This window comes from Stenella coeruleoalba (genome assembly GCF_951394435.1).
Source record: "Stenella coeruleoalba genome assembly, chromosome: 2".
NCBI lineage: Eukaryota > Metazoa > Chordata > Mammalia > Artiodactyla > Delphinidae > Stenella > Stenella coeruleoalba.
Window position 1 is genome coordinate 151,251,348 of NC_137147.1, and position 26,567 is coordinate 151,277,914.

Consider the following 26,567-nt stretch of genomic DNA (forward strand, 5'->3'; position numbering starts at 1 on the left):
AGCATTCTTTTGTCATTAAACCTTAAGTACCCAAAAGAATCGTAATAGATAATACTTGGAAATTTGTATATTTGAAATTACGTGCTTAACAGAAAAAAAAAGAATGCTTGTGAGTGCTTAAACTGCATATCTTTTAAAATATTCAAATTTTTAGACTTTTATCAATTTAACCTGAATTAACAAGGTTTTACTATATCAGTGATGTATATTACAAGGTTAATGTCTACCAATGTTATTCTAATGATCTCTCTATACAGCATCATTTTTGGCATGGTTGTTGTGGTATATTTTGTACATTTGATTGTTAGCTGTTGATAGAATTGACATAGCAATAAATCTGATTCAGTTCTTAAATTTTAAAAAATGCCAGATACAATACTGTGTCATAATCCCATTATACTTTATTTGAATACCCAATATTTTCATGAGTTTCTTTTTTTGTATTAAAAATTTAGTTTTACATGTTAGGGATTTTTTTTTCTGGTATTTTCATATACAATCTTTTAGAACTGTGTCTGTTTCTATTTGAATCATAGAAGTTGAAAGAAGTATTCGTATTAAATGATTCATGAATTGCTTTGTGGAAAAATCTGAATAAAGTATGGAATGACTAGGTTACCCCCAAATTGTTTATGTTCTTTATGTGGTTAATGTACAGGTTACAGTTTTCAGGGAAATAAAATTGGCTTGGTAACTGATTGGATATAGTAGATAATGGATAGTTTAACTGTCTAAGGGCTTCCAAATATTAAACCAAATAATTCTCAATTCTGAATACTTTTTAATAATTACTATAAATAATGGTAAGCCAATTCTCATTTTTCTTTTTAAGATATTTAACTCTTATAATTTCTTCCTCCTTATCCTTTTTCTTTCTTCCTTAAACACCGTGCTAGAATTTAAAATTGGATGAGTTTAACTTATCTCCACATTTTAGTTTTTTATTCTGTAGGTAAATAGTAAGACGGGTAGAGGTTCTATCAAACAGTCCATGTTATTGTTGGCCATTCTTTTCAGGGATCATGCTAAATGTCATTTGTGCATTGTATAAAGAATGTTATCAGTATGTAGACCTACTATTAGTAGAAATTATGTATGGCAGGCTTTCTTGAATAATATGTATTGTAAGTTTGTTTCCTATTAGTGTTATGCTTCAGATTCTTTTAAATAAAGCTAGTTTTTAAAGAGAAAAATAACTGTTTTTTAAATGCTTGACTTTTATCAAGACAAGTAGGCGTTGAACAGTCTTGGCTTTGGGTAGGAGATGTCCTAGGAAACATTAAGCAGGGCAGTAGCGTACAATTTACCAGGAATTTACTTTTGTTGTTGTTGTTTATTTATTTATTTATTTATTTTTGGCTGTGTTGGGTCTTCATTTCTGTGCGAGGGCTTTCTCTAGTTGTGGCAAGCGGGGGCCACTCTTCATCGCGGTGCGCGGGCCTCTCACTGTCCCGGCCTCTCTTGCTGCGGAGCACAGGCTCCAGACGCGCAGGCTCAGTAGTTGTGGCTCACGGGCCCAGCCGCTCTGCGGCATGTGGGATCTTCCCAGACCAGGGCTCGAACCCGTGTCCCCTGCATCGGCAGGCGGACTCTCAACCACTGCGCCACCAGGGAAGCCCAAACCAATATTTTTGGACAGGCTTTGCTATATACAACTTGTTTTTCCTGTGAAGTTTATACATAACACTGAGTCCTGAGTTTCCTTAAGAAAATGTGAACATATCTCTATTTTGATTTTTACAAATTAGGACTCCAGTTTTGTTAATAGAAAATTAATTGGAGAGGAGTGCTACAATCTCAGCAGCTTAGTGATCCCTGAAGTAGAGACACCGCTGTAGCAATATTAAGAACAAACTTGCCTGAATGATAAAATTAGTTTTACAAAAGACATCCAAAGTTTGCTTGAAGCAACCATCAGGTGCCTTGAGTAAAAAGAGAATGCATAAAATGTGAATGTATCAGTTGATGCAACTTGGTATTAGAGGTAATAAAAGTGACAAAAATACAAGATAAAATTTGAATGCACAAAAGATTTATTTACATGTGTGGAAGGGAAAAAAAACAGGAAAAGTGTATCTTACCTGTTGTAGGAAAGAGAAAAGATGTACAGAGACTTCTGATCAAATAACATGAATTGATGCTCTAAGGTATCCCTTTGTTTCAAACATATAGCAATAATAAATATAAAAAGATACAATTGGGTTCAAAACCAACATAAATACATCCCAGGACAAGAAATAAAGAAAAAAGCATAAATGATGCTGAAGCAGCATCCTGCCTGACTCTGAGTCCAAAGCAGAAATTTGCAGGCAAAAATTCTAACCTGGCAGGGTAATGAGGTCTAAAGTGCTACTACATTTCAAAACTTAAGAGATGCAATAACACAATACTTAATGGGAAATGCATAGCTTTAGATAATTTTTAAGCCCAAAATATAATGCTAAGTGTTGATCTCAAGAGGATAAGAGAAGAATAAAAAATCCTAAGGAAAGTAGAAGGAAGGAAACAATAAAGAAAATAATAGGAAATAAAATAGAAAACAAACATTAGAGAGGAATAATAGGGCCACAAATAGGCGATTTTTATCTTTAAAAGATAAAAGATTTTATTTTATTGGGTTGGCCAAAAAGTTCGTTCAGGTTTTACCATAAGATGTTATGGAAAAACCCAAATGAACTTTTTAGCCAACCCATATTTTAAAAGATTAATAATATTGATGAGCCTCTGGTGAAACTGATTTAAAAAGAAATGGCCGACAGAAATAACAAGAATGTAAAAAGGGCAAAAAACATAGCACTGCTTTAAGCCTGGAGGGAGCTGGGATTCCTCTGCACTGCTGCCCCACATGTGAAAAAGGTTAAAAAGCAAACCTAGCTCCAACCGATACCTGGGACTCCAGCTTATAGGCCTAACTTGGCAGAAGTGCACAGTTTTGTAATTTGCTCAGTTGATAACTGGTGTACAGTATCACCAAATAATTCGAAACTAAATTAGCATATAACACTTGGCTGAATTGGAGTCCCTAGGACACAAGTTAGAGGCAACTTAAAACTGCTAGAAAGGAAAGGATGAACCTAGAGGAAAGAAACAAAAATTTAAAAAAACCCACTCTAAATCAAAATTTCAAAACATATGAAAAAAACTAATGATAAAAACAGCCAACCAACATCTTTTAAAATTTTGATCCACTCAAGATGAAAATGACAGCATAGCCTGAAAAAGGCTTTAAAGAGAAGTACCATTCAGGATCCTGAAAGGTAAACTAAAGAATTAAAATTACAAAACCCAGTATGTAGATATTCATTCATTCAACATTTACTGAGTGTTATTTATATGTCAGGCACTGTTGTAAATGCTAAGAATATAGTGGTAAATCACACAGACAAAAATCACTACACTCATGAAGTTTTTATTCTGTAGAGACAGAAAATAAGTAAACTAAAAGTGTATTAGAGAATAAGTGCTAAGAAGAATAAAAAAGGGAATGGGATAGGAAATGCTGAGCCTGGTAGGGTGAGAGGTGCTAGATCAAATAGTAAGAGTATGTTTCATTTTGTAAGAAACTGCCAAACTGTCCTTCAAGTGGCCGTACCATTTTGCATTCCCACCAGCAATGAATGAGTTCCTCCACATCCTCACCAGCATTTGGCGTTGTCACTGTTCTGGATTTTGGCCATTCTAATATGTGTGTAGTAGTGGCATCTCATTGTTTTAGTTTGTATTTCCCTGATGACATATGATGTGGAGCATCTTATCGTATGCTTATTTATATCAACTGTGTATCTTCTTTGGTGAGCTGTCTGTCAAGGTTTGGCTCATTTTTTAATCAGGTTGTTTGTTTTCTAATTGTTTCCATTTTAAGAGTTTATGTATTTTGGATAACAGTCCTTTATCATATGTATCTTTTGCAAATATTTTCTCCCATTCTGTGTCTTGTCTTTTCATTCTCTTGATAGTGTCACCCACAGAGCAGAAAAATTTTATTTTAATCAAGTCCAGCTTATCAATTATTTCTTTCATGAACCATGCCTTTGGTGTTGTACCTAAAAATTTATCACCAAATTCAAGGTCATCTAGATTTTCTCCCATGTTATCTTCTAGGAGTTTTATAATTTTGCATTTTACATTTAGGTCTGTGATCCATTTTGAAATCACTTTGTGAAGGTTATAACCGCTATGCCTAGATTCACTTTTTTGTATGCGGATGTCCAGTTGTTCCATTTGTTGAAAAGACTGTCCTTTCTCCATCACACTGCTTTTGCTTCTTTGTCAAAGATCAGTTGACTGTATTCCTGTGGGTATATTTCTGGGTTTTCCATTCTGTTCCACTGATGTATTTGTCTATCCTTTCACCAATACCACACTGCCTTGATTATTGTTCTTCAAACTTGATCTATAAATTTAATGCAATCGCAATCAAAATCCTAGGAAGTTATTTTGTGGATATTGACAAATTGATTTTACAGTTTATATGGAGAGGCAAAATACCCAGAATAGTCAACACATTACTGAAGGAGAACAAAGTTAAAGGACTGACACTACCCAACCTCAAGACTTGGCACAAGGTTGGCTAAGTCTTCTTGGAGATTTCTAGGGTGGTAGTATGTCTGGATTTATAGAAGTTAGGAGTTAGGAAATATAGTCTCTGCCTCTATCTTCTGAAAGAACTGTAGAGAATTGGTATAATTTCTTCCTTAATGTTTGGTAGAATTCACTAGTGACCCCATCTGGGCCTGGAGCGATCTGTTCTGGAAAGTTATGGATTATTGACTCAATTTCTTTAATAGATATAGGCCTATTCAGATTGTCTATTTCTTCTTGTGTGAGTTTTGGCAGATCATGTCCTTCAGGGAATTGGCCCATTTCTTGTAGATCATCAAATTTTGTAGGCATAGAGTTGTTCATAGTATTCCTTTATTATCCTTTCTATATCCATGTTGTCTGCAGTGATATCCCCTCTTTCATTTCTCATATTAGTTATCTGTGTCCTCTCCCTTTTCTTCCTTAGGTAACCTGGCTAAGGGCTTGTTGATTTTATTTTCAAAGATTTTATTTTCAAAGGTTTGTTTTATTGATTTTTTTAGAATTTCATTGATTTATGCTCTAATTTTTAATTATTTAATTTTTTAATGCTACTTTGGATTTAATTTGCTTTTCTTTTTCTAGCTGCCTAAGGTAGAAGCTTAGTTGATTGATTTTTAAATCTTTCTCTAATATATGCATTTAATGCTGTAAATTTCTCTCTAGTCAGTTAAACTCTGATAAAACCCTAGCAGGTTAGTCTCTGGTTAAATAGTTTCTCCCGAGGTCAGATCTTGCTGAGAACAAATGCTCTGGCATATTTCAAAATGGTTCCTTTTCCCTTCCCCCTGCTGGGAGCATGAGAATATTTTTGTGCAGTATTCACTGTGAGAACCTGGTAGAACTTCAGGAAGTAAAACTCACAAAAGGGTTGGGGGCTCCCTGATGACTGGGGTCCCTCTGGAGTTTTTCTCTCTCAGACTTGCCCACAGTGGGCCTCCAGCGATTTGTCAACTACATTCAGGTTTTCCTACCTCGGCACTAGTTCCCACGGAGGTTTCTGCTCTGATTGGTTGTGATTCTCTATAGATACAATCTTTCCCATCAGGGGCGCAGGGGTTTGCCCTGTGACCTCACTTTTCTTGTGGAGCTAAGAAGATTGTTGATTTTTCATTTTGTTCAGCTTTTTACTTGTTGGGATGGAGTAGTGACTTCCAAGCTCTGTACATGCCAGATCAGAAACTAGAAGCACTTAAAAATTTTTTAAAAAACTGATACGCTAAAACAAGTCTAATAGGAAAAATCATTGAGATCTATACTTTGTAAATGTCAATCTAAGATATTTGGGCCAAAATAAAAGGAAAAGTATAAATGGATAGTTCACACTGTCCACATGAGCTCTACCTATATATTCTTGTCTAGCCGTAAATCACATTGTGTTTTTCTAAAGCGCAAATTTAAAATAGTAAAATAGCGAATGCATTTAAAACCTAGTACCTAGATTTTGCTCTTGAAAGCTATCCCCCGTTAAAAAGAACTAATGGTTCTTGGAGAACGACTGATTCCGTTTCCCAGAGGAGAAAAAAAAAAGGAAAAGAATTCAAACTGGGTCTAAATCATTTTTGTTCCAAGAATAAAGGATTTTGAAAAGGCTTAAAAAAGTTCTGGGGTGGTGTTAAAAAAGTCATAAATCAGCCTTTCCCAATGGCCAAATTTGACAGTTTGACCATCAAAAAATAAACAAATTTTAGTTAATTCATTTTAGGTGAAGAATAATAAATCAGATTTAATTTTTGCTTCATTATGTACATTTTCACTCCCTAAGAGCCTCACAATACATAAGGAGAAAATAAGGACCCTTCTCTATTATAGAGCTTGTTTTTAAAAATTTTACTTTAATTTTGTAATATTTGTTACATAAAAAATGATACAGATATTTGTACATTATGAATCAAAAGATGAATAAGGCAAATCCATCACCAAAATTAGAGAGAGAAAAAAAAGGCAATTTCTTTGATGGTCTCTGATGGCATGCTTTGTTGTAATGAACAAAATCAAACAAAAAATAATTTGGGGTGTTCTCTCGATTTTCCTAGGGAACCAGCCAATAGGACCTGGACCTCCTGTCTTCCAGTGGGAGGGGCTGCATCTGACGCAGCTTGCCAGGGTACTAGTAATTTTTTTCTTCCAACTAAATCTTTGCATGTGAATCAAGGTCTCCAGATACTGGGTAGCTGGCTTTCACAGATAAGTCTTATAGTTTGCACCTAAACCAAGATTGCCTGGGTCCCAATAACTTCCCTCCCGAAAAGGTTCCTTTCATGTTTGCCCTATAAGAAGGGAGAACAGCAAGGGGATGGAATTCCTCTCCTGTAATGCAGAGCTACACTGCAGATGGAGCATAGTGCTTTGGCCCCAGTGTGTTTCTCCTTGGGATGATGGAAGAATGGGGAAACCTGTGGTTTTTCTTGGCTTTGTTTCTCCTTTCCTCCATTAAAACCTATCTCTTAACCTAGTGGGTCACAGACTTTGGTATGTATCAGCATTACCTGGTGGGCTTGTTAAAACACAGATTGCTGGGCCACAGTTCCAGATTATCTGGTCCAGCAGGTCTGGAGTGGGGTCTGGGAATTTGCATTTCTAGCAAGTCCCCAGATGATGCTGATATTGTTGTCAGGGGACCACACTTTGAGAAACTTTGTCTTAATTCATGCAGTATGTCTATGTAGAAATCAGCTTTTCTGGCTACCACAAAGGGTGTCATTTGCAAGACTTTCACCTAGGAGTTAACCATTATCCTTTCTTACACCTTAACTTTCCTTTATAGTTGTACCACATATGTATAGATAGGAATCCTTAACCAACAGATTTGGTTTTCATTATTTTCAAGTTTTATACAAATGGCATTGTTCCTTAAGGGTCTTATAAGACTTGCTTTTTTCCACTCATCCATCCAGTGTAAAGTAAAATTAATTCATTTTTACTGTTGTATGATATTCTTTTGTATGAATATACCTATTGATAGATATTTGGCTTGTTTTTAGGTTTTTGCTAGAAGCTGCTATGAACAGTTACTTCTTTACCCAATCATAGAGTTACGCTCTCTTTAAGAAAGGACCCAATCTAGAGGAAACCCTCCCTCCCTTAGATCTTCCCTCCAGTTCTGACACCCCCTTACTGAGAATCAATGTGATGTGCACTCAATGACTAAATAAACTCAACTTGTTCAACTACAGGTGCCCCTGTGGTCTTTGACTGAAGGGCATTGAAAAAATATATATCTTGCCATTCTTTATTGTGCCTTTTGGTGAGCACCAGTTCTTAATTTTAGTTTGTTTTCAATCTTTTTCCTTTAAGGTAAGTGCTTTTGATGTCATACTTAAGAAATGCTTTCTTACTCCAAGATCATACAAACACACACACGTATTTGTGTATGTGTATATATAAAATACATATATGTTTTAAGCTTGTATGTCTTTAGTTCATCTGAAATTCATTTTTGTGTGTGACACCATATGCATGTAGAGAGCCAATCCCATTTTTTCCCATATGGTGACCATTTCTCCTAGCACCCAATGTATTCAATAGTCATTCCTTTCTTTGCTTTTCCCCACTTATGTGCACAGTCACTTTTGCCATATATCAAATTTCCATCTACACTCCAGTTAGATTAAGATTTTTTGTTTTTTAAATCTAATAGGAAACACAGATTAAGACTTTTAAGACTGAATTAGTTTCAAGGCTTGTTAAACACTTTTTAGATAAGTACCTGTCTTGAAACAATGTATAAAGATTAATGGTGTTTTAAATTGGTATCAGCTGATGTAATGATTCAGCAATAAAACTGATCAAGTTTTTTTTTAAAAAAGACATAACTCACTCAGAGTGTAAAAAGTTTCATAAGACTGGTAGTCAGGGGAACAATTTCACTACAGAGGTTTGTATGTGCTTAACAAAGTGATTGCTAACGAATTTTCCTGAAACTCCCAAACAGAACAAAGTATCCTTTTTATTTTCTATACATATATCACTTGTGTTTTTATATAGTGGCAGAATCTACACTTTAACATTTTATATAATAGGAATGCATAAACTCTGTCTTTTGAAGACACAGGAGAGTTTGAAACAAAATGGTAAAAGTAGGAATTGAACACAAGGGGGAGAAATGCCCAAAGCAACATAAAAAAGAATCTATAGGATTGTTAGTTTTCTCCGATTAGGAGGACAAGGGAAAAGAAGTCTAACATGGCCCCAGTATTCAAAGTTACCGATCCTTGAGATGATGAACAGCTGACAAAATTAGGTAAGATAGTGAGGGGTGCTCTGTTTGGGGGGTAAAAGATGATTTTTTTTCCTCCCAAGTCTGCTGCTCCTTAGCTTTCCTCAAGGACTTTTTCAGGAGCTTTTAAATTTGTATTAATGACTTCCAAAAGTAAAATGTTAAAAATCCCCATTCCTAAGTGGCAAATAGTTTGTAGATGCTTAATTTTCATGTCCTTTTTTTTTTTTTAAACATCAAATTCCAGTAATTTATAAACTGTGTCTCCAGAAAGCATCCCAAGGAAAGAACATTGGAATGGGAGTTAGGGGGTCAGGATCTTAATCACAGTTCAGCCGCTAATCCATGTGGCAATGGGGTTGGGTATATGGATCTCAGATTCCTTAAATACTGCATGTGGGAATACTACATGATCTTTAAGTTTCCTCTCAGCGCTAAAGTTACAAATCTCCTTAAACAACGGTAAAACATATCCGTGTCAATTCAACTTATCCTACAGTTGAGTTGCAGCCAAGCATTCGCCAGGTGAGTCATACGGTCGTTTCTCCCCAGTTCTCAAACCAAGGAAAGAACCCTACCTACATGCTTGTGACGGGCTTACGGTTGATAGGATTTTAAGGACAACAGTACAGGCAAGCTCCTAGGCCAGAAGGTCAGTATGAACTGGAACTTTCCAAAACAGGAACACCAAATGGTGCTAATTTCTACAGCCCCCGTCAGAACAAACAAAAGGCAAGGGCTGCAATGGCGCGTGAACGTCGCACCTGCTTCTCGCGGGTTACGCTTTCCCACATCCTTTTATGCATTTTCAAGCGTGAAGCTCTTTTCTTGCTTAAGCGGAAGTGGGTCTGCTACTTCGCAGATTCGCTTGGACTGCGGGTGAGAGACAAGACCTCAGGTAACGGTAACGCTCCCGCTAGGGGCGCCCAGGCAGTGGTGACGGGAGTCCGCAGGTCGACCGCAGTGGCGCGCCCGGGGCACGCTGGGAACGGGGGAGGGTGGTGCCGCGGCCCGGCCTGACCCGGAAGGGCTGGCCTGTGGTAACCCCGGCTTCCCTAGCAACCGAGCGGGCGCGCGTCCTCCCCAGCCTCTCCGGACGCCTCCCGGGATGCCCCTGCAGGTTAGCGACTACAGCTGGGAGCAGACGAGGACTGCGGTCTTCATCTCTGTGCCCCTCAGAGGCGTCAGCGTCAGGGACGCGGACGTGTTCTGCACGGAAAACTATCTGAAGGTAGGAAAGCGAGTCGTGCCTGCCGGCAGGGTGAGGGAGCCGGGGGTGTGGTCCGAAGCGGCTGCAGGGGCGCGGCTGTGGACCTGCAACAGGCGCGTCCTTGCAGATAAGCATCCTAAAATTTTAGTCCTATTAAAAATAAAACAAAGCAAAACAAACAAAACAAAATACGAATCCCATACAGGTGACACCTCGTCTGTAGACAGATGTCACCAGGTCAGAGATTATTTTATCCAGGATTTCCTCATATGCCGTGCTTTTATCGTGACCTGGAATATATTTATAGAAGGAATTTAAGAAAATGATTTAGACTTCTTTCTTATCACATTTCTTAACGGGTGTGTCTTTCATTTGTGTAACTAAATGGACTTCCGTTTTCCCCCTTTTGAATAGGTGAACTGTCCTCCATTTTTATTTGAGGTGTTTCTCTATGCTCCCATAGACGATGAGAGCAGCAAAGCCAAGATTGGAAATGACACTATTGTTTTCACTTTACACAAAAAAGAAGCGGCCATGTGGGAGACCCTTTCTCTGTCAAGTGGTAAGTTCTTTACTAAAAGACGTTCAGCTGGTTGTGCTTTTTATACTTTATACCATTTAAAATTTTCTCTTTTGAAATTTATGTTGCTATTCTAGGAAAACGAAATAGACACATAGCATGATTTAAAAGAGTTAGTGCTTCAGCTGCCTCTTAAAATAAATCACCTAATTCCTGAGTAATCGAATTACTCAAAAATTAGAGTCCGTTAATACTACCTTTTAAGGGATGTGGGCTCCTATCTTCAGGGGATAAGGCCTCCCAATATGGCCTTTATTTAGCACTCATTTTGTATTAGGCATTAGTTCATCTGTTAATCCTCACAACAATCTATCACTTAGGTACCCCCCCTCTTTTTTTAAGGTGAGGCTACTGAGACACAGAAGGGTTGAGTAATTGCCAAAGGTCACACAACTAGTAAGTGACAGACAAGAAGTGGAGTCTTAGGGCTTCTCTGGTGGCGCAGTGGTTGAGAGTCCGCCTGCTGATGCAGGGGACACGGGTTTGTGCCCTGGTCCGGGAAGATCCCACATGCTGCGGAGTGGCTAGGCCCGTGAGCCATGGCCGCTGAGCCTGCGCGTCCAGAGCCTGTGCTCCGCAACAGGAGAGGCCACAACAGTGAGAGGCCAGCATACCACACACACACAAAAAAAGTGGAGTCTTAGCAGTTTGACTCTAGAGCAGTGTTTCAGCTACGGAACTTTTACAGAATACAGATGTCTGAATCTCACCCTAGAGCAATCAAATCAGTTTCTGGGAGTGAGACTTAGACCTAGGTACTGGTAGTTTTTAAAACGCTTTTTGGGAATTATAATGTACAGTCCAAGTTGAGATCCCCCATTCTCTGTACTCTTAATCAGTATTCTTCTGCCAAGATCAGCTTTGTGGGTCAGTAATTGCCCTATACTGCTTTAGCTCTGTTATCTTCCTCCCTGATCTAGTTGTCATGTTTTCTTGTGTTTTCTATCTACTGCCTGAAATTTCTCTTAGGTCTTTGGCGTTAAGTCTTGAGTTAGGACTATTGAGAAATGGGGAAATGGCAGCCATTCTTTATGTTAATGTTTTCTTGGTATCTTGCTGTGGAATTTAATTTTTTAATCCCTAGGACCAGGTGGAATTTTTCTCTAAAATGTGGTATTCAGCTCAGAAAATACTGGTTAAGGTAGGTTACCATAGCCAGCTTACTTTAGTTCTTTATTGAGCCCCAGAATAACTGAGGAGTTTTTAAAAACCAGATACCTGCTCTCCTACCCCTGCCTTCCTTTTTGATTCAAGTCTGAGATAGGGCCTGGGAATATGTCGTGAAACACACCCAGGGTGTTCTGACTTCGTACCTAAGATTAAATGTAAATACTTTGATTTATTTCAGCTGTTGTTGATAATCTTAATTTTGAAGTTAGATGGGACCAGAACCATCTAATGGCTTCTTTTAAAATAAACAGATTGGGGGTTGAGAACTCCCCAGGTGATTATGATGCCTGGCCAGGTTTGTGAACCACTGACTTAAGTGTGTGTGTGTGTGTGTGTGTGTGTGTGTGTGTGTGTGTGTGTGTGTCTTGATTTCCCCAGGTAACATTTTGTCCACCAACTTTTTAGGCTATAAAGAAAAGTCATATCCATAAACCTGTTACTTTCCCCTGTTTCTGACATGAAACACTTTCTTCTATGTCAAATTCCCTTCTTAAACTTGTTGGCCACTTTATTCAGGAGTGGGAAGGGAATTTTTTAATCATAACCTTCCTCTCTAATTTAGATATCTGCTTTCATTGCACAGGTGCTTGAGTCTTCTCTTTCATGGTTATATGGTCAGCTATTCCAAATTTTGACCATTTAAACTAGGGTTGGCAAACTTTTTCTGTAAAGGACCAGATAATATTTTGGATTTTGTGGCCTATGTAGTCTGTGTCACAATTACTCAGCTCTGTTATTGCAGAACAAAAGCAGCCATAGACAATATGTATTTATTGATGCTGAAATTTCAATTTATTCTAATTTGTATATGTCATAAAGTATTACTATTCTTTTGATTTTTTTCAACTATTTAAAACTGTAAAAATTATTCTTAGCTTATGTGCTGAAAGAAATCAGGAAGCAGGTTGGGTTTGACCGTAATTTGCCAGTTAGACTAATCAAAACAGTCTTAAAACTGACTTATATAACAAGTAATGAGCATCGATTTTACTGCAGAAACCAGGTTTGAGATTCTTTTAGAAGTCAAACTCAGTTTCAGATGCAATTCAGTGAAATTGTTTAACAATCTGTTTTTCACATGCAGTATTGTGGAGCTCCAGTCTATACTCCAAGTCTGCCTCCCTGATTATTCAAAACATACTTGCTCCATTTTTTTCTGAAGTTCCTTCTTGATCCATTTTTCGTTTCTTTTAGATAGGGAGCATTTCACTTGGAAACTTGATTTTCTTTTAATTACTTCTGCCCCTGAAACTGGTCCAACTGTCTGCCACTCTGTTACTAAACAGGTGGTTTGGGGAGAGACTTCTGAAGTAATTTCAGTCCTAATTCCCAGCCAAGATCTTGGATGGGTAAAAATTCCATACTCTTTACTTATTTTTAACTGAAATTAATATTCCCTTCAACTATGAATGTAGATGACAAACAACAGTAGTGTCAATAAAAATCACAAATATGTTCATATCACAGGTACCTCTATCTTTTATATACACTACTTTGAAATTATAGTATTTATTAGACATTTTGCTATGTATTATTTAATGCATTAATAAAGAAGCACATACTTGTATATCACAAATTTATTTTTTAATATTTTGTGTTTTAATATAACTAGTTTTCTTTGTGTATTTTTTCATATATTTTAAAACACTATGAAGGTATGTATAAAACTTTACTAGTCATCCCTCCACTTCTGCCATTCTTTTTTTTTTTAATCAGAAACAGTGAATATATATATATATTTTTTAACATCTTTATTGGAGTATAATTGCTTTACAATGGTGTGTTAGTTTTTGCTGTATAACAAAGTGAATCAGTTATACACATACATATGTTCCCATATCTCTTCCCTCTTGCGTCTCCCTCCCTCCCACCCTCTCTATCCCACCCCTCTAGGTGGTAACAAAGCACCGAGCTGATCTCCCCGTGCTATACGGCTGCTTCCCACTAGCTATCTATTTTACGTGTGGTAGCGTATATATGTCCATGCCACTATCTCACTTTGTCACAACTTACCCTTCCCCCTCCCCATATCCTCAGGTCCATTCTCTAGTAGGTCTGTGTCTTTATTCCCATCTTGCCCCTAGGTTCTTCATGACCTTTTTTTTTTCTTAGATTCCATATATATGTGTTAGCATACGGTATTTGTTTTTCTCTTTCTGACTTGCTTCACTCTGTATGACAGAGTCTGGGTCCATCCACCTCACTACAAATAACTCAATTTCATTTCTTTTTATGGCTGAGTAATATTCCATTGTATATATGTGCCACATCTTCTTTATCCATCCATCTGTTGATGAACACTTAGGTTGCTTCCATGTCCTGGCTACTGTAAATAGAGCTGCAGTGAACATTTTGCTATATGTCTCTTTTTTTTTTAACATCTTTATTGGGGTATAATTGCTTTACAATGGTGTGTTAGTTTCTGCTTTATAACAAAGTGAATCAGTTATACATATGTTTCCATATCTCTTCCCTCTTGCATCTCCCTCCCTCCCACCCTCCCTATCCCACCCCTCCAGGTGGTCACAAAGCACCGAGCTGATATCCCTGTGCTATGAGGCTGCTTCCCACTAGCTATCTACCTTACGTTTGTTAGTGTATATATGTCCATACCTCTCTCTCGCTTTGTCACAGCTCACCCTTCCCCCTCCCCATATCCTCAAGTCCGTTCTCCAGTAGGTCTGTGTCTTTATTCCTGTCTTACCCCTAGGTTCTTCATGACATTTTTTTTCTTAAATTCCATATATATGTGTTAGCATACAGTATTTATCTTTCTCTTTCTGACTTACTTCATTCTGTATGACAGACTCTAGGTCTATCCACCTCATAACAAATTGGTACATGTCTCTTTTTGAATTAAGGTTTTCTCAGGGTATATGCCCAGTAGTGGGATTGCTGGGTCATATGGTAGTTCTATTTGTAGTTTTTGAAGGAACCTCCATACTGTTCTCCATAGTGGCTGTATCAATTTGCATTCCCACCAACAGTGCAAGAGTGTTCCCTTTTCTCCACACCCTCTCCAGCATTTATTGTTTATAGAGTTTTTGATGATGGCCATTCTGACCAGTGTGAGGGGCTACCTCATTGTAGTTTTGATTTGCATTTCTCTAATGATTAATGATGTTGAGCATTCTTTCATGTGTTCGTTGGCAATCTGTATGTCTTCTTTGGAGAAATGTCTATTTACGTCTTCTGCACATTTTTGGATTGGGTTATTTATTTTTTTGATATTGAGCTGCATGACCTGCTTGTAAATTTTGGAGATTAATCCTTTGTCAGTTGCTTCATTTGCAAATATTTTCTCCCATTCTGAGGGTTGTCTTTTGGTCTTGTTTATGGTTTCCTTTGCTGTGCAAAAGCTTTTAAGTTTCTTTAGGTCCCATTTGTTTATTTTTGTTTTTATTTCCGTTTCTCTAGGAGGTGGGTCAAAAAGGATCTTGCTGTGATTTATGTCATAGAGTGTTCTGCCTATGTTTTCCTCTAAGAGTTTGATAGTGTCTGGCCTTATATTTAGGTCTTTAATCCGTTTTGAGTTTATTTTTGTGTATGGTGTTAGGGAGTGTTCTAATTTCATACTTTTACATGTACCTGTCCAGTTTTCTCAGCACCACTTATTGAAGAGGCTGCCTTTTCTCCACTGTATATTCTTGCCTCCTTTATCAAAGATAAGGTGACCATATGTGCGTGGGTTTATCTCTGGGCTTTCTATCCTGTTCCACTGATCTATATTTCTGTTTTTTTTGCCAGTACCATACTGTCTTGATTACTGTAGCTTTGTAGTATAGTCTGAAGTCAGGGAACCTGATTCCTCCAGCTCCATTTTTCGTTCTCAAGATTGCTTTCGCTATTAGGCATCTTTTGTGTTTCCATACAAATCGTGAAATTTTTGGTTCTAGTTCTGTGAAAATGCCAGTGATAGTTTGATAGGGTTTTCATTGAATGTGTAGATTGCTTTGGGTAGTAGAGTCATTTTCCCAATGTTGATTCTTCCAATCCAAGAACATGGTATATCTCTCCATCTATTTGTATCATCTTTAATTTCTTTCATCAGTGTCTTATAATTTTCTGCATGCAGGTCTTTTGTCTCCTTAGGTAGGTTTATTCCTAGATATTTTATTCTTTTTGTTGCAATGGTAAATGGGAGTGTTTTCTTGATTTCACTTTCAGATTTTTCATCATTAGTGTATAGGAATGCCATAGATTTCTGTGCATTTATTTTGTATCCTGCTACTTTACCAAATTCATTGATTAGCTCTAGTAGTTTTCTGGTAGCATCTTTAGGATTCTCTATTTATAGTATCATGTCATCTGCAAACAGTGACAGTGCTACTTCTTCTTTTCCAGTTTGGATTCCTTTTATTTCTTTTTCTTCTCTGATTGCTGTGGCTAAAACTTCCAAAACTATGTTGAATAAGAGTGGTGAGAGTGGGCAACCTTGTCTTGTTCCTTATCTTAGTGGAAATACTTTCAGTTTTTCACCATTGAGGATGATGTTGGCTGTGGGTTTGTCATATATGGCCTTTATTATGTTGAGGAAAGTTCCCTGTATGCCTACTTTCTGGAGGGTTTTTATCATAAATGGGTGTTGAATTTTGTCGAAAGCTTTCTCTGCATCAATTGAGATGATCATATGGTTTTTCTCCTTCAGTTTGTTAATATGGTGTATCACATTGATTGATTTGTGTATTTTGAAGAATCCTTGCATTCTTGGAATAAACCCCACTTGATCATGGTGTATGATCCTTTTAATGTGCTGTTGGATTCTCTTTGCTAGTATTTTGTTGAGGATTTTTACATCTATGTTCATCAGTGATATTGGCCTGTAGTTTTCTTTTTTTGTGACATCTTTGTCTGGTTTTGGTATCACACTCCTGCCCTTCTTATCACTCCCCTACTTCACACTCTCCTACCAAGTTTCCTCTCCCCTCCTGTTTTTTTCTTCTTCAAAGTCTAGATCCCTTCCTTATCCTTCTTCCCCTAAGATAATTTACCCCCTAATGGATCACAGCCTGCAGTTTCTAAAATACTGAGTGACTGAATAAAAAATAATTGTGAATGGTAAAGTCTGTATGTAACATGTCATGTTACTTTGTAATTTTTACTAAGGCTGGCTCTGTACTCTTCATATGTATCACTATAAATCACCATTTGTATTTTTGAAGGTGATTGATTATATCAGATGGTCTCAACCCAACTTCTCTTCTAGGAGACCCCCCAGAGATGATTTATTGTGATCAGGTTTATGAGCAAATAGCTCTAGTTTCTCAACAGAGAGAGAGGAGAATAAATGTGTTCTCTTTCCTCCCATCTTATCCCCTCCGGCTCCCTTTCCCTCTCCCCCTCACTCCACAGTCCTCTCTCTCCCTCTTGTGACCCTCTCCTCCTCTCCCTCCCCTCTCTCCATCCTCATTCCCTCTGTTATTTCCCCTCTCCATTGTTCCTCTTCTCTCTTATTCATATCCTCCCTCTCTGTGTCTCTTTCTCTCTCTCTCTCTCTCTCTCTCTCTCTCTCTCTCACTCTGTTTGTCTATCTCTCTCAGTGCACAAAGGCATGCATTCTTTTTCTAAATTTTATTTGTGTATTTATTTTTGGCTGCATTGGATCTTCGTCACTGTCCGTGGGCTTTCTCTAGTTGTGGGGAGCGGGGGCTGCTCTTTGTTGTTGTGCACAGGCTTCTCATTGCGGTGGCTTCTCTTGTTGCTCTTGGAGCACGGGCTCTAGGTGCGGGCTTCAGTAGTTGTGGCACATGGGCTCAGTAGTTCTGGCTCTTAGGCTCTAGAGCACAGGCTCAGTAGTTGTGGTGCACGGGCTTAGTTGCTCCCCGGCATGTGGGATCTTCCCAGACCAGGGCTCACACACATGTCCCCTGCATTGGCAGGCGGATTAACCACTGCGCCACCAGGGAAGTCCCAAGGCATGCATTCTTTACTAATTCATTACTATTACAGTTACTTGCTTACCTTTTAGTATTAGCTTCTTGACCAGTTTAATATTGGGATATGTTTTCACTTCTCCATGTGAGGTTGGGTCCAAAAACATCTTATCCCAGATCAGTATGTAAGCAGTTTCTCCTGAGTAAAACAAATTCATCATGATCCTAATTTATTGATATTCCTTATGTTTTAGTTGACAAAGAGATGATGCAAAGAATAAGGGAGAAATCTATCCTACAAGCACAAGAAAGCGCAAAAGAAGCTATGGAAGCAAAAGCTTCGGCAAGGCGGGAAGATCAAAAATATACACTAAATGTCATGATGAAGGTAAGTTGAAGATTCATAGGAAAGTTCTTTAATTAAAGATGTAGTAATTGCAATGATAATTTGTTGCAACCACTGTATTTCCTCACCATTTTGTTCATACTTTGGTTACAGGCCTTGCTGTGTTATGTAGGCTATCTACTATTGATGTGTATTTCTGAAAATCTGTATGAAAGTTGAGAGTATAAGGTTGAACAATAGGTTTACTTGTTTGAGGGAAAATGCTCTATTTCCAAGGGAATAAAACAGTTACAAGGTTTTATGCTGTAAATGTTTTACTTCTTTTTTAATCTTGGAATTATTGGACATGATTATTTAAAACAAGAAAAGCATAGATTTAACACTAAATATTGACCAATTAATATCTTTTAACTGTTGAGCCTTTCAAGTTAAATCTTTAATCAGCAATATATTTTTTGAGATATAATTCACATACCATACAGTTCACCCATTACAGGCTTACAATTCAGTCGTTTTTAGTATATTTAGAGTTGTAAAACCATCACCACAATCAATTTTAGAACATTTTCATCACCCCAAAAAGAAACCCTGCACCCATTAGCAGTCACTCCCCATTCCTCTGAACCCCTAGCCCTAGACAACCGACAATCTACTTTCTATCTCTATAGGTTTACCTATTCTGACTAATTTTTACAAATAATTTCCCATCTCAAATTCTCATTTTTGACATTTTGAAATGATTAAGGAATCTATAATAAGCATTATGTCATCAAGAGTCCTATGGACTCATGACTGTTCTTTTGCATTTGGATCACTAGTATTGTTTTTATAATCAACAGTTCATAATTCCAAAGATTTCTCTGCTTCTTTTATCATTTTTACTTGACTTTTAAATGTCACCAATGGTTAATATACTTTTTTTTTTACTTAATAATCGAACACGTGGTCATCCGTCCAAAGATTCCTGCTTTCTGTATACTTGATGAGTTACACCTTTTCTTGATCATGTTATCAATACTATCAAACTTTAAGCAAAATACTATAAAATTTGTGGCAACAAATAAGTATTTACTGAACTAATAAAATAGTTAAACAATGGCACACACACTGCTGCATTGGTAAACATAACAAAGCTGAACAATTGATTGGCAGGCAGTACCACAATGCTATACCTTGAAGTTATTTGTCTACTGACATATGAAAGCCTGACTTTGGTAGTATTGGAAAGGTGCTTTAGGGGCATTAGTGTATAAAGAATGAAGCTATAGATCACATTGAAGTGATAGAACCTATGAAAGTCTATACCCTATACTACCAACTATTCATTTTGTCTGTCTCTTTCCCTGAGCAGTGTTGAGAGTTGAGACTACATTTTCTTTCATCCTTATCATAGCAGTTGCCAAGTAAATAGTAGGTGCTCAAACAGTTGAATGAATTAATGTGAATATATTGTTCGAGTACCCTGTAACCATAGTATAGTTCTATTCTGGTAGATAGATGTAGCTATTTTTACTCTGTCCAATATTAGACACCATTCAGAAAAGAGCAAAAAAGAACTTTGATGTTCCATTAAGAGCAAATGAAGAGATATGATGACAAAAGGCAACTCCTTATTAGCTTAAACCATAAATTAGCTTAAAACTTGAATTACATATACCACAAAATAATGGGGTTTTTTAAGTAGTAACTTTTTCTTTTAAAAATTAATTAATTAATTTATTTTTGGCTGTGTTGGGTCTTCGTTGCTGTGCGTGGGCTTCTCCCTAGTTGCAGCGAGTGGGGGCTACCCTTTGTTGCAGTGTGCGGGCTTCTCACTGTGGTGGCTTCTCTTGTTGCGGAGCACAGGTTCCAGGTGCATGGGCTCAGTAGTTGTGGCTCATGGGCTCTAGAGCACAGGCTCAATAGTTGTGGCTCATGGGCTTAGTTGCTCTGCGGCATGTGGGATCTTTCTGGACCAGGGCTCGAACCTGTGTCCCCTACATTGGCGGGTGGATTCTTAACCACTGCACCACCAGGGAAGCCCTAATAGTAACCTTTTAAAAATAATTAGCAGGGCTAGTGCTAAGACTCACTGTGTCAGTTTGCTATGCTGTATAGTATAAGTCTGCTTGGGCTACCGTAACAAAATACCAAAGAGTGGATGACTTGAACAACACACATTTATTTTCTCACAGGTCTAGAGCCTAGAAGTCTCAGATCAAGGTCCATTGGGGTTGGTTTCTGGCTTGCAGATAGCTGAGAGAGAGAAAAAAATCTCTGGTGTCTCTTCTTATTAAGAAACTAATCCTATTGTATCAGGGCCCCACGCTTATGACCTCATTTAACCTTAATTACTCCTCAGCAGCCCATTTCCAAATGGGAGTTAAAGCTTCAGCATATCTGGGGGAACACAAACATCTAGTCAATAACACTGTATAAAAACTATCCAGAATTTAGTAGCTTAAAACATTTATTTTCTCACGATTCTATATGTTGGTCAGGCTGTTCCTGTGGTCTGAGGTTGGCTTGATTGTGGCTGGAAGTTCTAGGATGGCCTCACTCACATGTTTAGAGCCTTGCCAGGGAAAGCTGAGCCCCTCTCCATGTGGTATGTCATTCTCCAAGAGGCTAGCACAGGCTTCTTTACTTCATAGTTAGTGTTCCTGGTGGCAAGAACGGGAAAGCCCTAATGCAGAAGTGCTTTTAAAACCTCTGAAGTGGGAAAGCCCTAATGCACAAGCCCTTTTAAAGGCTCTGCTGTGTCACATTTGCCAATGTCCCATTAGCCAAATGTCCCATATATCCAAGCCCAGATTAAGGGTTAGAGAAATAGACTGCACCTTTTCTAGGAAAGAAAGATTAAGTCACATCGCAAAGGGGCATGCATATAGTTATGGGAGGAACTTGTGGTCATTTTACAACTTAGTTGGAATTGAAAATGTTAGGATTTAAACAATAAAGATAATTTGATTGATCCAGCAGGAAAAGTTCCGCGATAGAGCAGTAAATCCAAGCTCTGACTCCATCTCTCTGCAGCATCCTTAGCACTGCTTTTTCTTTGTGTCTGCTTCATCCTTAGGCTGACAGGGAGATGATCCACATCTTCACATAAGCAGGGGCCAGCAGGAGACAGGCTGTCTATTCTGTTGGCTCCCTTTCAAGCCCCATAAAACAATTGCTTTAGGTATTGTAGAATGATATTTCAAATGGTAATCACTTTTACACATGTTCAAATAAATCTTTACTTCAAGTCTGTTGCTTCAAACTTGGTTTGCTGCATCCACTTCTCATTATCTTTGCTGCTGATCTATCATTCATTTAGCAGACATTTATTGAATACTGTGAAAGGTACTGAGACAGAGTTGAACAAATCAGTCTTCACTTTCTGTTTACTCATAGTATAGAGAGGGTGACAGACAAGAACAAACAAAGATTACACCATAGTATGCATAAGAAGTCATGGGCAGATAAAGAGAAAACACTGGCAAAAGGTTGGTGTTTCAGTCTGAGAGGCTGGTCAGGAAATACGAAGCAATGTTGTTTGTGCTGAATACTGGAGAATAAGCCACAGTTACCTGGGGATAAATGGGAAAATGACGTTAGAGTTAGTTTGGATAAGTGCCTGACAGAGTTTGGCACAACAAGGAACATTTGTTGATCAGAAGTAAAATCTTGATATTTAGAAAAATCTCCTGAAGGGAACTCTTTAGGAATTTTCAGCAAGAAACCCAAAATAATCGGGTTTGTGTTTTGGAAAGCTCATTCTGGGGAGTGAGTTTGAGAGGTTGCAGGGTGGAGGCAGAGCTTTTGTATTCTTAAGACGGAAGGATTTTGAACATATTTATACGTTGAAGAAAGAAGCCAGTAAAGAGTGAGAGATTGATAATACAACTAAGAGAGAGGATTGATGATGAAGCAGTTTTTTTTTTGTGGTGGGATGAAGGTTGGAACAGGTGAAAAAATTAAATCTTAGGTAATAGGGGATATTTTATCTTTTGACCCTAAAGGGCAGGAGTAAAGAATAACTAAGCATTTGGAAAATTCTTAGAGACACAGATAGTTAAAGTAACCCTTTTTTTCCTTGGTGAAGGTAGCAAGGTCATCTACCCAGACTGTGAAGAATTGAGGTGGGGTAGGAGTGATTAATGAAAGGTTGGAATATTCATGGCAGACCAATCTGAAACATGCTTTTTTCCCCCTCTTTATTTTGGACTGCTATTGCCTACTTTTCCTGTTTTCTTCACTCTTTTGTTTTATAGGTTGCCTTCTTCTATTTTGAATTTTTTGGTTTTATTTTGTTTTATTTTCTACTTTAGGGGACCCCATTTCCCACTAATTTTTAAACTAAACAGGTCAGATTTGAAGTGCTTTCTTCTGATATTGTTTTCTTAAAGTTGAAACTCGGAAACTTTAACTGTAAAACAACTTTGCCTGATCATGCAGATGAGGTATGAGTTGCTTTCTAGAGTTGTCTAGATTATACTATAGGGCCTTTAAAAAGCCCTTATCAGTGAAACCACATGCCCTGTTTATTAGAAGCATGTATAACTAAGGGATAGAAAGGCCACAAGTAACTACTTGCTCATTTTTTATTCTATGCAATTGTAAATGTGATTGTTTCGTTTATTTATTTATTTATTTGGCCACATGGCTTATGGGATCTTAGCTCCCTGGCCAGGGATTGACCAGGGTCACAGGAGTGAAAGTCCGGAATCCTAACCACTAGGCCCCCAGGGAACTCCTGTAAATGTGATTGTTTTTTAAATTTCTCTTTCTGATAGTTCATTGTTAATGTGTACAAATGCAACAGATTTCTGTATGTTAAATTTATATTATCAAACTTTACTGAATTCATGTATTCTAATAGTTTTTTGCCGGCATCTTTAGGATCTTCAATAGATAGTATCATGCCATCTGCAAACACTAACGATTTTACTTCTTCCTTTCCAGTGTGGCTTCATTTTATTTCTTTTTCTTGTCTGGTTGCTATGGCTAGGAATTTCCATACTATGCTGTATAAAAGTGGCAAGAGTGGGCATCCTTGTCTTGTCCTGATCTTAGAGGAAATGGTTTCAGCTTTTTACCATTGAGAATGATGTTGTCTCTAGGTTTGTCATATATGGCCTTTATTATGTTAAGGTATGTTTGCTCCATACCCACTTTGTGGACAGTTTTTTATTTTTTTACATCTTTATTGGAGTATAATTGCTTTACAATGTTGTGTAGTTTCTGCTGTATAACAAAGTGAATCAGCTATACATATACATATAGCCCCATATCCCCTCCCTCTTGCGTCTCCCTCCCACCCTCCCATAAAGCACTGAGCTGATCTCCCTGTGCTATGAGGCTGCTTCCCACTAGCTATCTGTTTTACATTTGTTAGTGTATATGTGTAAATGCCACTCTCTCACTTCATCCTAGCTTACCCTTCCCCCTCCCGTGTCCTCAAGTCCATTCTCTACGTCTGCATCTTTATTCCTGCCTGCCCCTAGGTTCTTCAGAACCTTCTATTTTTTTTTTTTTAGATTCCATATATATGTGTTAGCATATGGTATTTGTTTTTCTCTTTCTGACTTACTTCACTCTATAGAACAGACTCTAGGTCCATCCATCTCATTACACATAACTAAATTTCATTTCTTTTTGGGGCTGAATAATATTCCATTGCGTATATGTGCCACATCTTCTTTATCCATTCATCTGTTGACGGACACTTAGGCTGCCTCCATGTCCTGGCTATTGTAAATAGTGCTGCAATGAACATTGTGGTACGTGACTCTCTTTTTTTTTTTTTATTGCGGTACGTGAGCCTCTCACTGAAGTGGGTCAAAAAAGATCTTGCTGTGATTTATGTCTTAGAGTGTTCTTCCTGTGTTTTACTGTAAGAGTTTTATAGTGTCTGGCCTTACATTTAGGTCTTTAATCCATTTTGAGTTTACTTTTGTGTATGGTATTAGGGAGTGTTCTAATTTCACTCTTTTACATGTAGCTGTCCAGTTTTCTCACCACCACTTATTTAAGAGGCTGTCTTTTCTGCACTGTATATTCTTACCTCTTTATCAAAGATAGGGTGACCATATGTTCGTGGGTTTATCTCTGGGTTTTCTATCCTCTTCCATTGATCTATATATCTGTTTTTGTGCCAGTACCATACTGTCTTGATTACTGTAGCTTTGTAGTATAGTCTGAAGTCAGGGAGCCTGATTCCTCCAGCTCCGTTTTTCTTTCTCAAGATTGCTTTGGCTATTCGGAGTCTTTTGTGTTTCCAAACAACTTGTGAAATTTTTTGTTCTACTTCTGTGAAAAATGCCATTGCTACTTTGATCGGGATTGTATTGAATATGTAGATTGCTTTGGGTAGTAGAGTCATTTTCCCAACGTTGATTCTTCCAATCCAAGGACATGGTATATCTCTCCATCTATTTGTATCATCTTTAATTTATTTCATTAGTGTCTTATAATATTCTGCATACAGGTCTTCTGTCTCCTTAGGTAGGTTTATTCCTAGGTATTTTATCCTTTTTGTTGCAGTGGTAAATGGGAGTGTTTCCTTAATTTCTCTTTCAGATTTTTCATCATTAGTGTATAGGAATACAAGAGATTTCTGTGCGTTAATTTTGTATCCTGCTACTTTACCAAATTCATTGATGAGCTCTAGTAGTTTTCTGGTAACATCTTTAGGATTCTTTATATATAGTATCATGTCATCTGCAAACAGTGACAGTTTTACTTCTTCTTTTCCGATTTGTATTTCTTTTCCTTCTCTGATTGCTGTGGCTAAAACATCCAAAACTGTGTTGAATAATAGTGGTGAGAATGGGCAACCTTGTCTTGTTCCTGATCTTAGAGGAAATGGTTTCAGTTTTTCACCATTGAGAATGATGTTGGCTCTGGGTTTGTCATACATGACCTTTATTATGTTGAGGTAAGTTCCCTCTATGCCTACTTTCTGGAGGGTTTTTATCATAACTGGGTGTTGAATTTTGTTGAAAGCTTTTTCTGCATCTATTGAGGTGATCATATGGTTTTTATCCAATTTGTTAATATGGTGTATCACATTGATTGATTTTCGGAAATTGAAGAATCCTTGCATTCCTGGGATAAACACCACTTGATCATGGTTTATGATCCTTTTCATGTGCTGTTGGATTCTGTCTGCTAGTATTTTGTTGAGGATTTTTGCATCTATGCTCATCAGTGATGTTGGCCTGTAGTTTTTGTTTTTTGTGACATCTTTGGTTTTGGTATCAGGGTAATGGTGGCATTGTAGAATGAGCTTGGGAGTGTTCCTCCCTCTGCTATATTTTGGAAGAGTTTGAGGATAGGTGTTAGCTCTTCTCTAAATGTTTGATAGAATTCACCTGTGAAGCCATCTGGTCCTGGCCTTTTGTTTGTTGGAAGAGTTTTAATCACAGTTTCAATTTCAGTGCTTGTGATTGGTCTGTTTTTATTTTCTATTTCTTCCTGGTTCAGTCTCAGAAGGTTGTGCTTTTCTAAGAATTTGTCCATTTCTTCCAGGTTGTCCATTTTATTGGCATATAGTTGCTTGTAGTAATCTTTTATGATCCTTTGTCTTTCTGGAGTGTCAGTTGTTAATTCTCCTTTTTCATTTCTAATTCTATTGATTTGAGTCTTCTCCCTTTTTTTCTTGATGAGTCTGGCTAATGGTTTATCAGTTTTGTTTATCTTCTCAAAGAACCAGCTTTTAGTTTTATTGATCTTTACTGTTGTTTGCTTCATTTCTTTTTCATTTATTTCTGATCTGATCTTTATGATTTCTTAACTTCTGCTAACTTTCGTTTTGTTTTTTGTTCTTCTTTCTCTAATTGCTTTAGGTGTAAGGTTAGCTTGTTTATGTGAGATTTTTCTTGTTTCTTGACGTAGGATTGTACTGGTATAAACTTTCCTCTTAGAACTAACTACTTTTGCTGCATCCCATAGGTTTTGGGTCATTGTGTTTTCACTGTCATTTGTTTCTAGGTATTTTTTGATTTCCTCTGCGATTTCTTCAGTGATCTCATGGTTATTTAGTAGTGTATTTTTAGCCTCCATGTGTTTGTAATTTTTACAGTTTTTTTTTACTGTAATTGGTATCTAGTATCATAGCGTTGTGGTCAGAAAAGATACTTCATACGATTTCAGTTTTCTTAAATTCACCAAGGCTTGATTTGTGACCCAAGATATGTTCTATCCTGGAGAATGTTCCATAAGCACTTGAGAAGAAAGTGTATTCTGTTGTTTTTGGATGGAATGTCTTATACCTATCAGTTAAGTCCATCTTGTTTAATGTGTTATTTTAAGCTTGTGTTTCCTTATTTATTTTCATTTTGGATCATCTGTCCATTGCTGAAAGTGGGGTTTTAAAGTCCCCTACTACGATTGTGTTACTATCGATTTCCCCTTTTATGGCTGTTATCATTTGCCTTACGTTTTGAGGTGCTCCTATGTTGGATGCATAAATATTTCCAATTGTTATATCTTCTTCTTGGATTGATCCCTTGATCGTTATGTAGTGTCCTTCTTTGTCTCTTGTAATAGGTTTTATTTTAAAGTCTCTTTTGTCTGATATGAGAATTGCGACTCCAGCTTTCTTTTGATTTCCATTTGCA

General features: G+C 37.5%; 1 protein-coding gene across 3 annotated transcripts in view; it reads left to right on the top strand.

Annotated features, from left to right (window-relative positions):
- The first annotated feature begins 9,766 nt into the window (after nucleotides 1-9,766).
- DNAAF4 (dynein axonemal assembly factor 4) overlaps nucleotides 9,767-26,567 on the top strand; it is a 78,682-nt gene continuing 61,881 nt past the window's right edge. For 2 of the 3 annotated variants that reach the window (XM_079912120.1, XM_079912119.1), the window contains exons 1-3: nucleotides 9,767-10,031; nucleotides 10,425-10,572; nucleotides 17,888-18,021. In XM_079912120.1, coding sequence (XP_079768246.1) covers nucleotides 9,909-10,031; nucleotides 10,425-10,572; nucleotides 17,888-18,021 — 405 coding nt within the window. In that variant the 5' untranslated portion in view covers nucleotides 9,767-9,908. The remainder of the gene's footprint in view (nucleotides 10,032-10,424; nucleotides 10,573-17,887; nucleotides 18,022-26,567) is intronic. The other variant, XM_079912121.1, reaches the window with a different exon arrangement.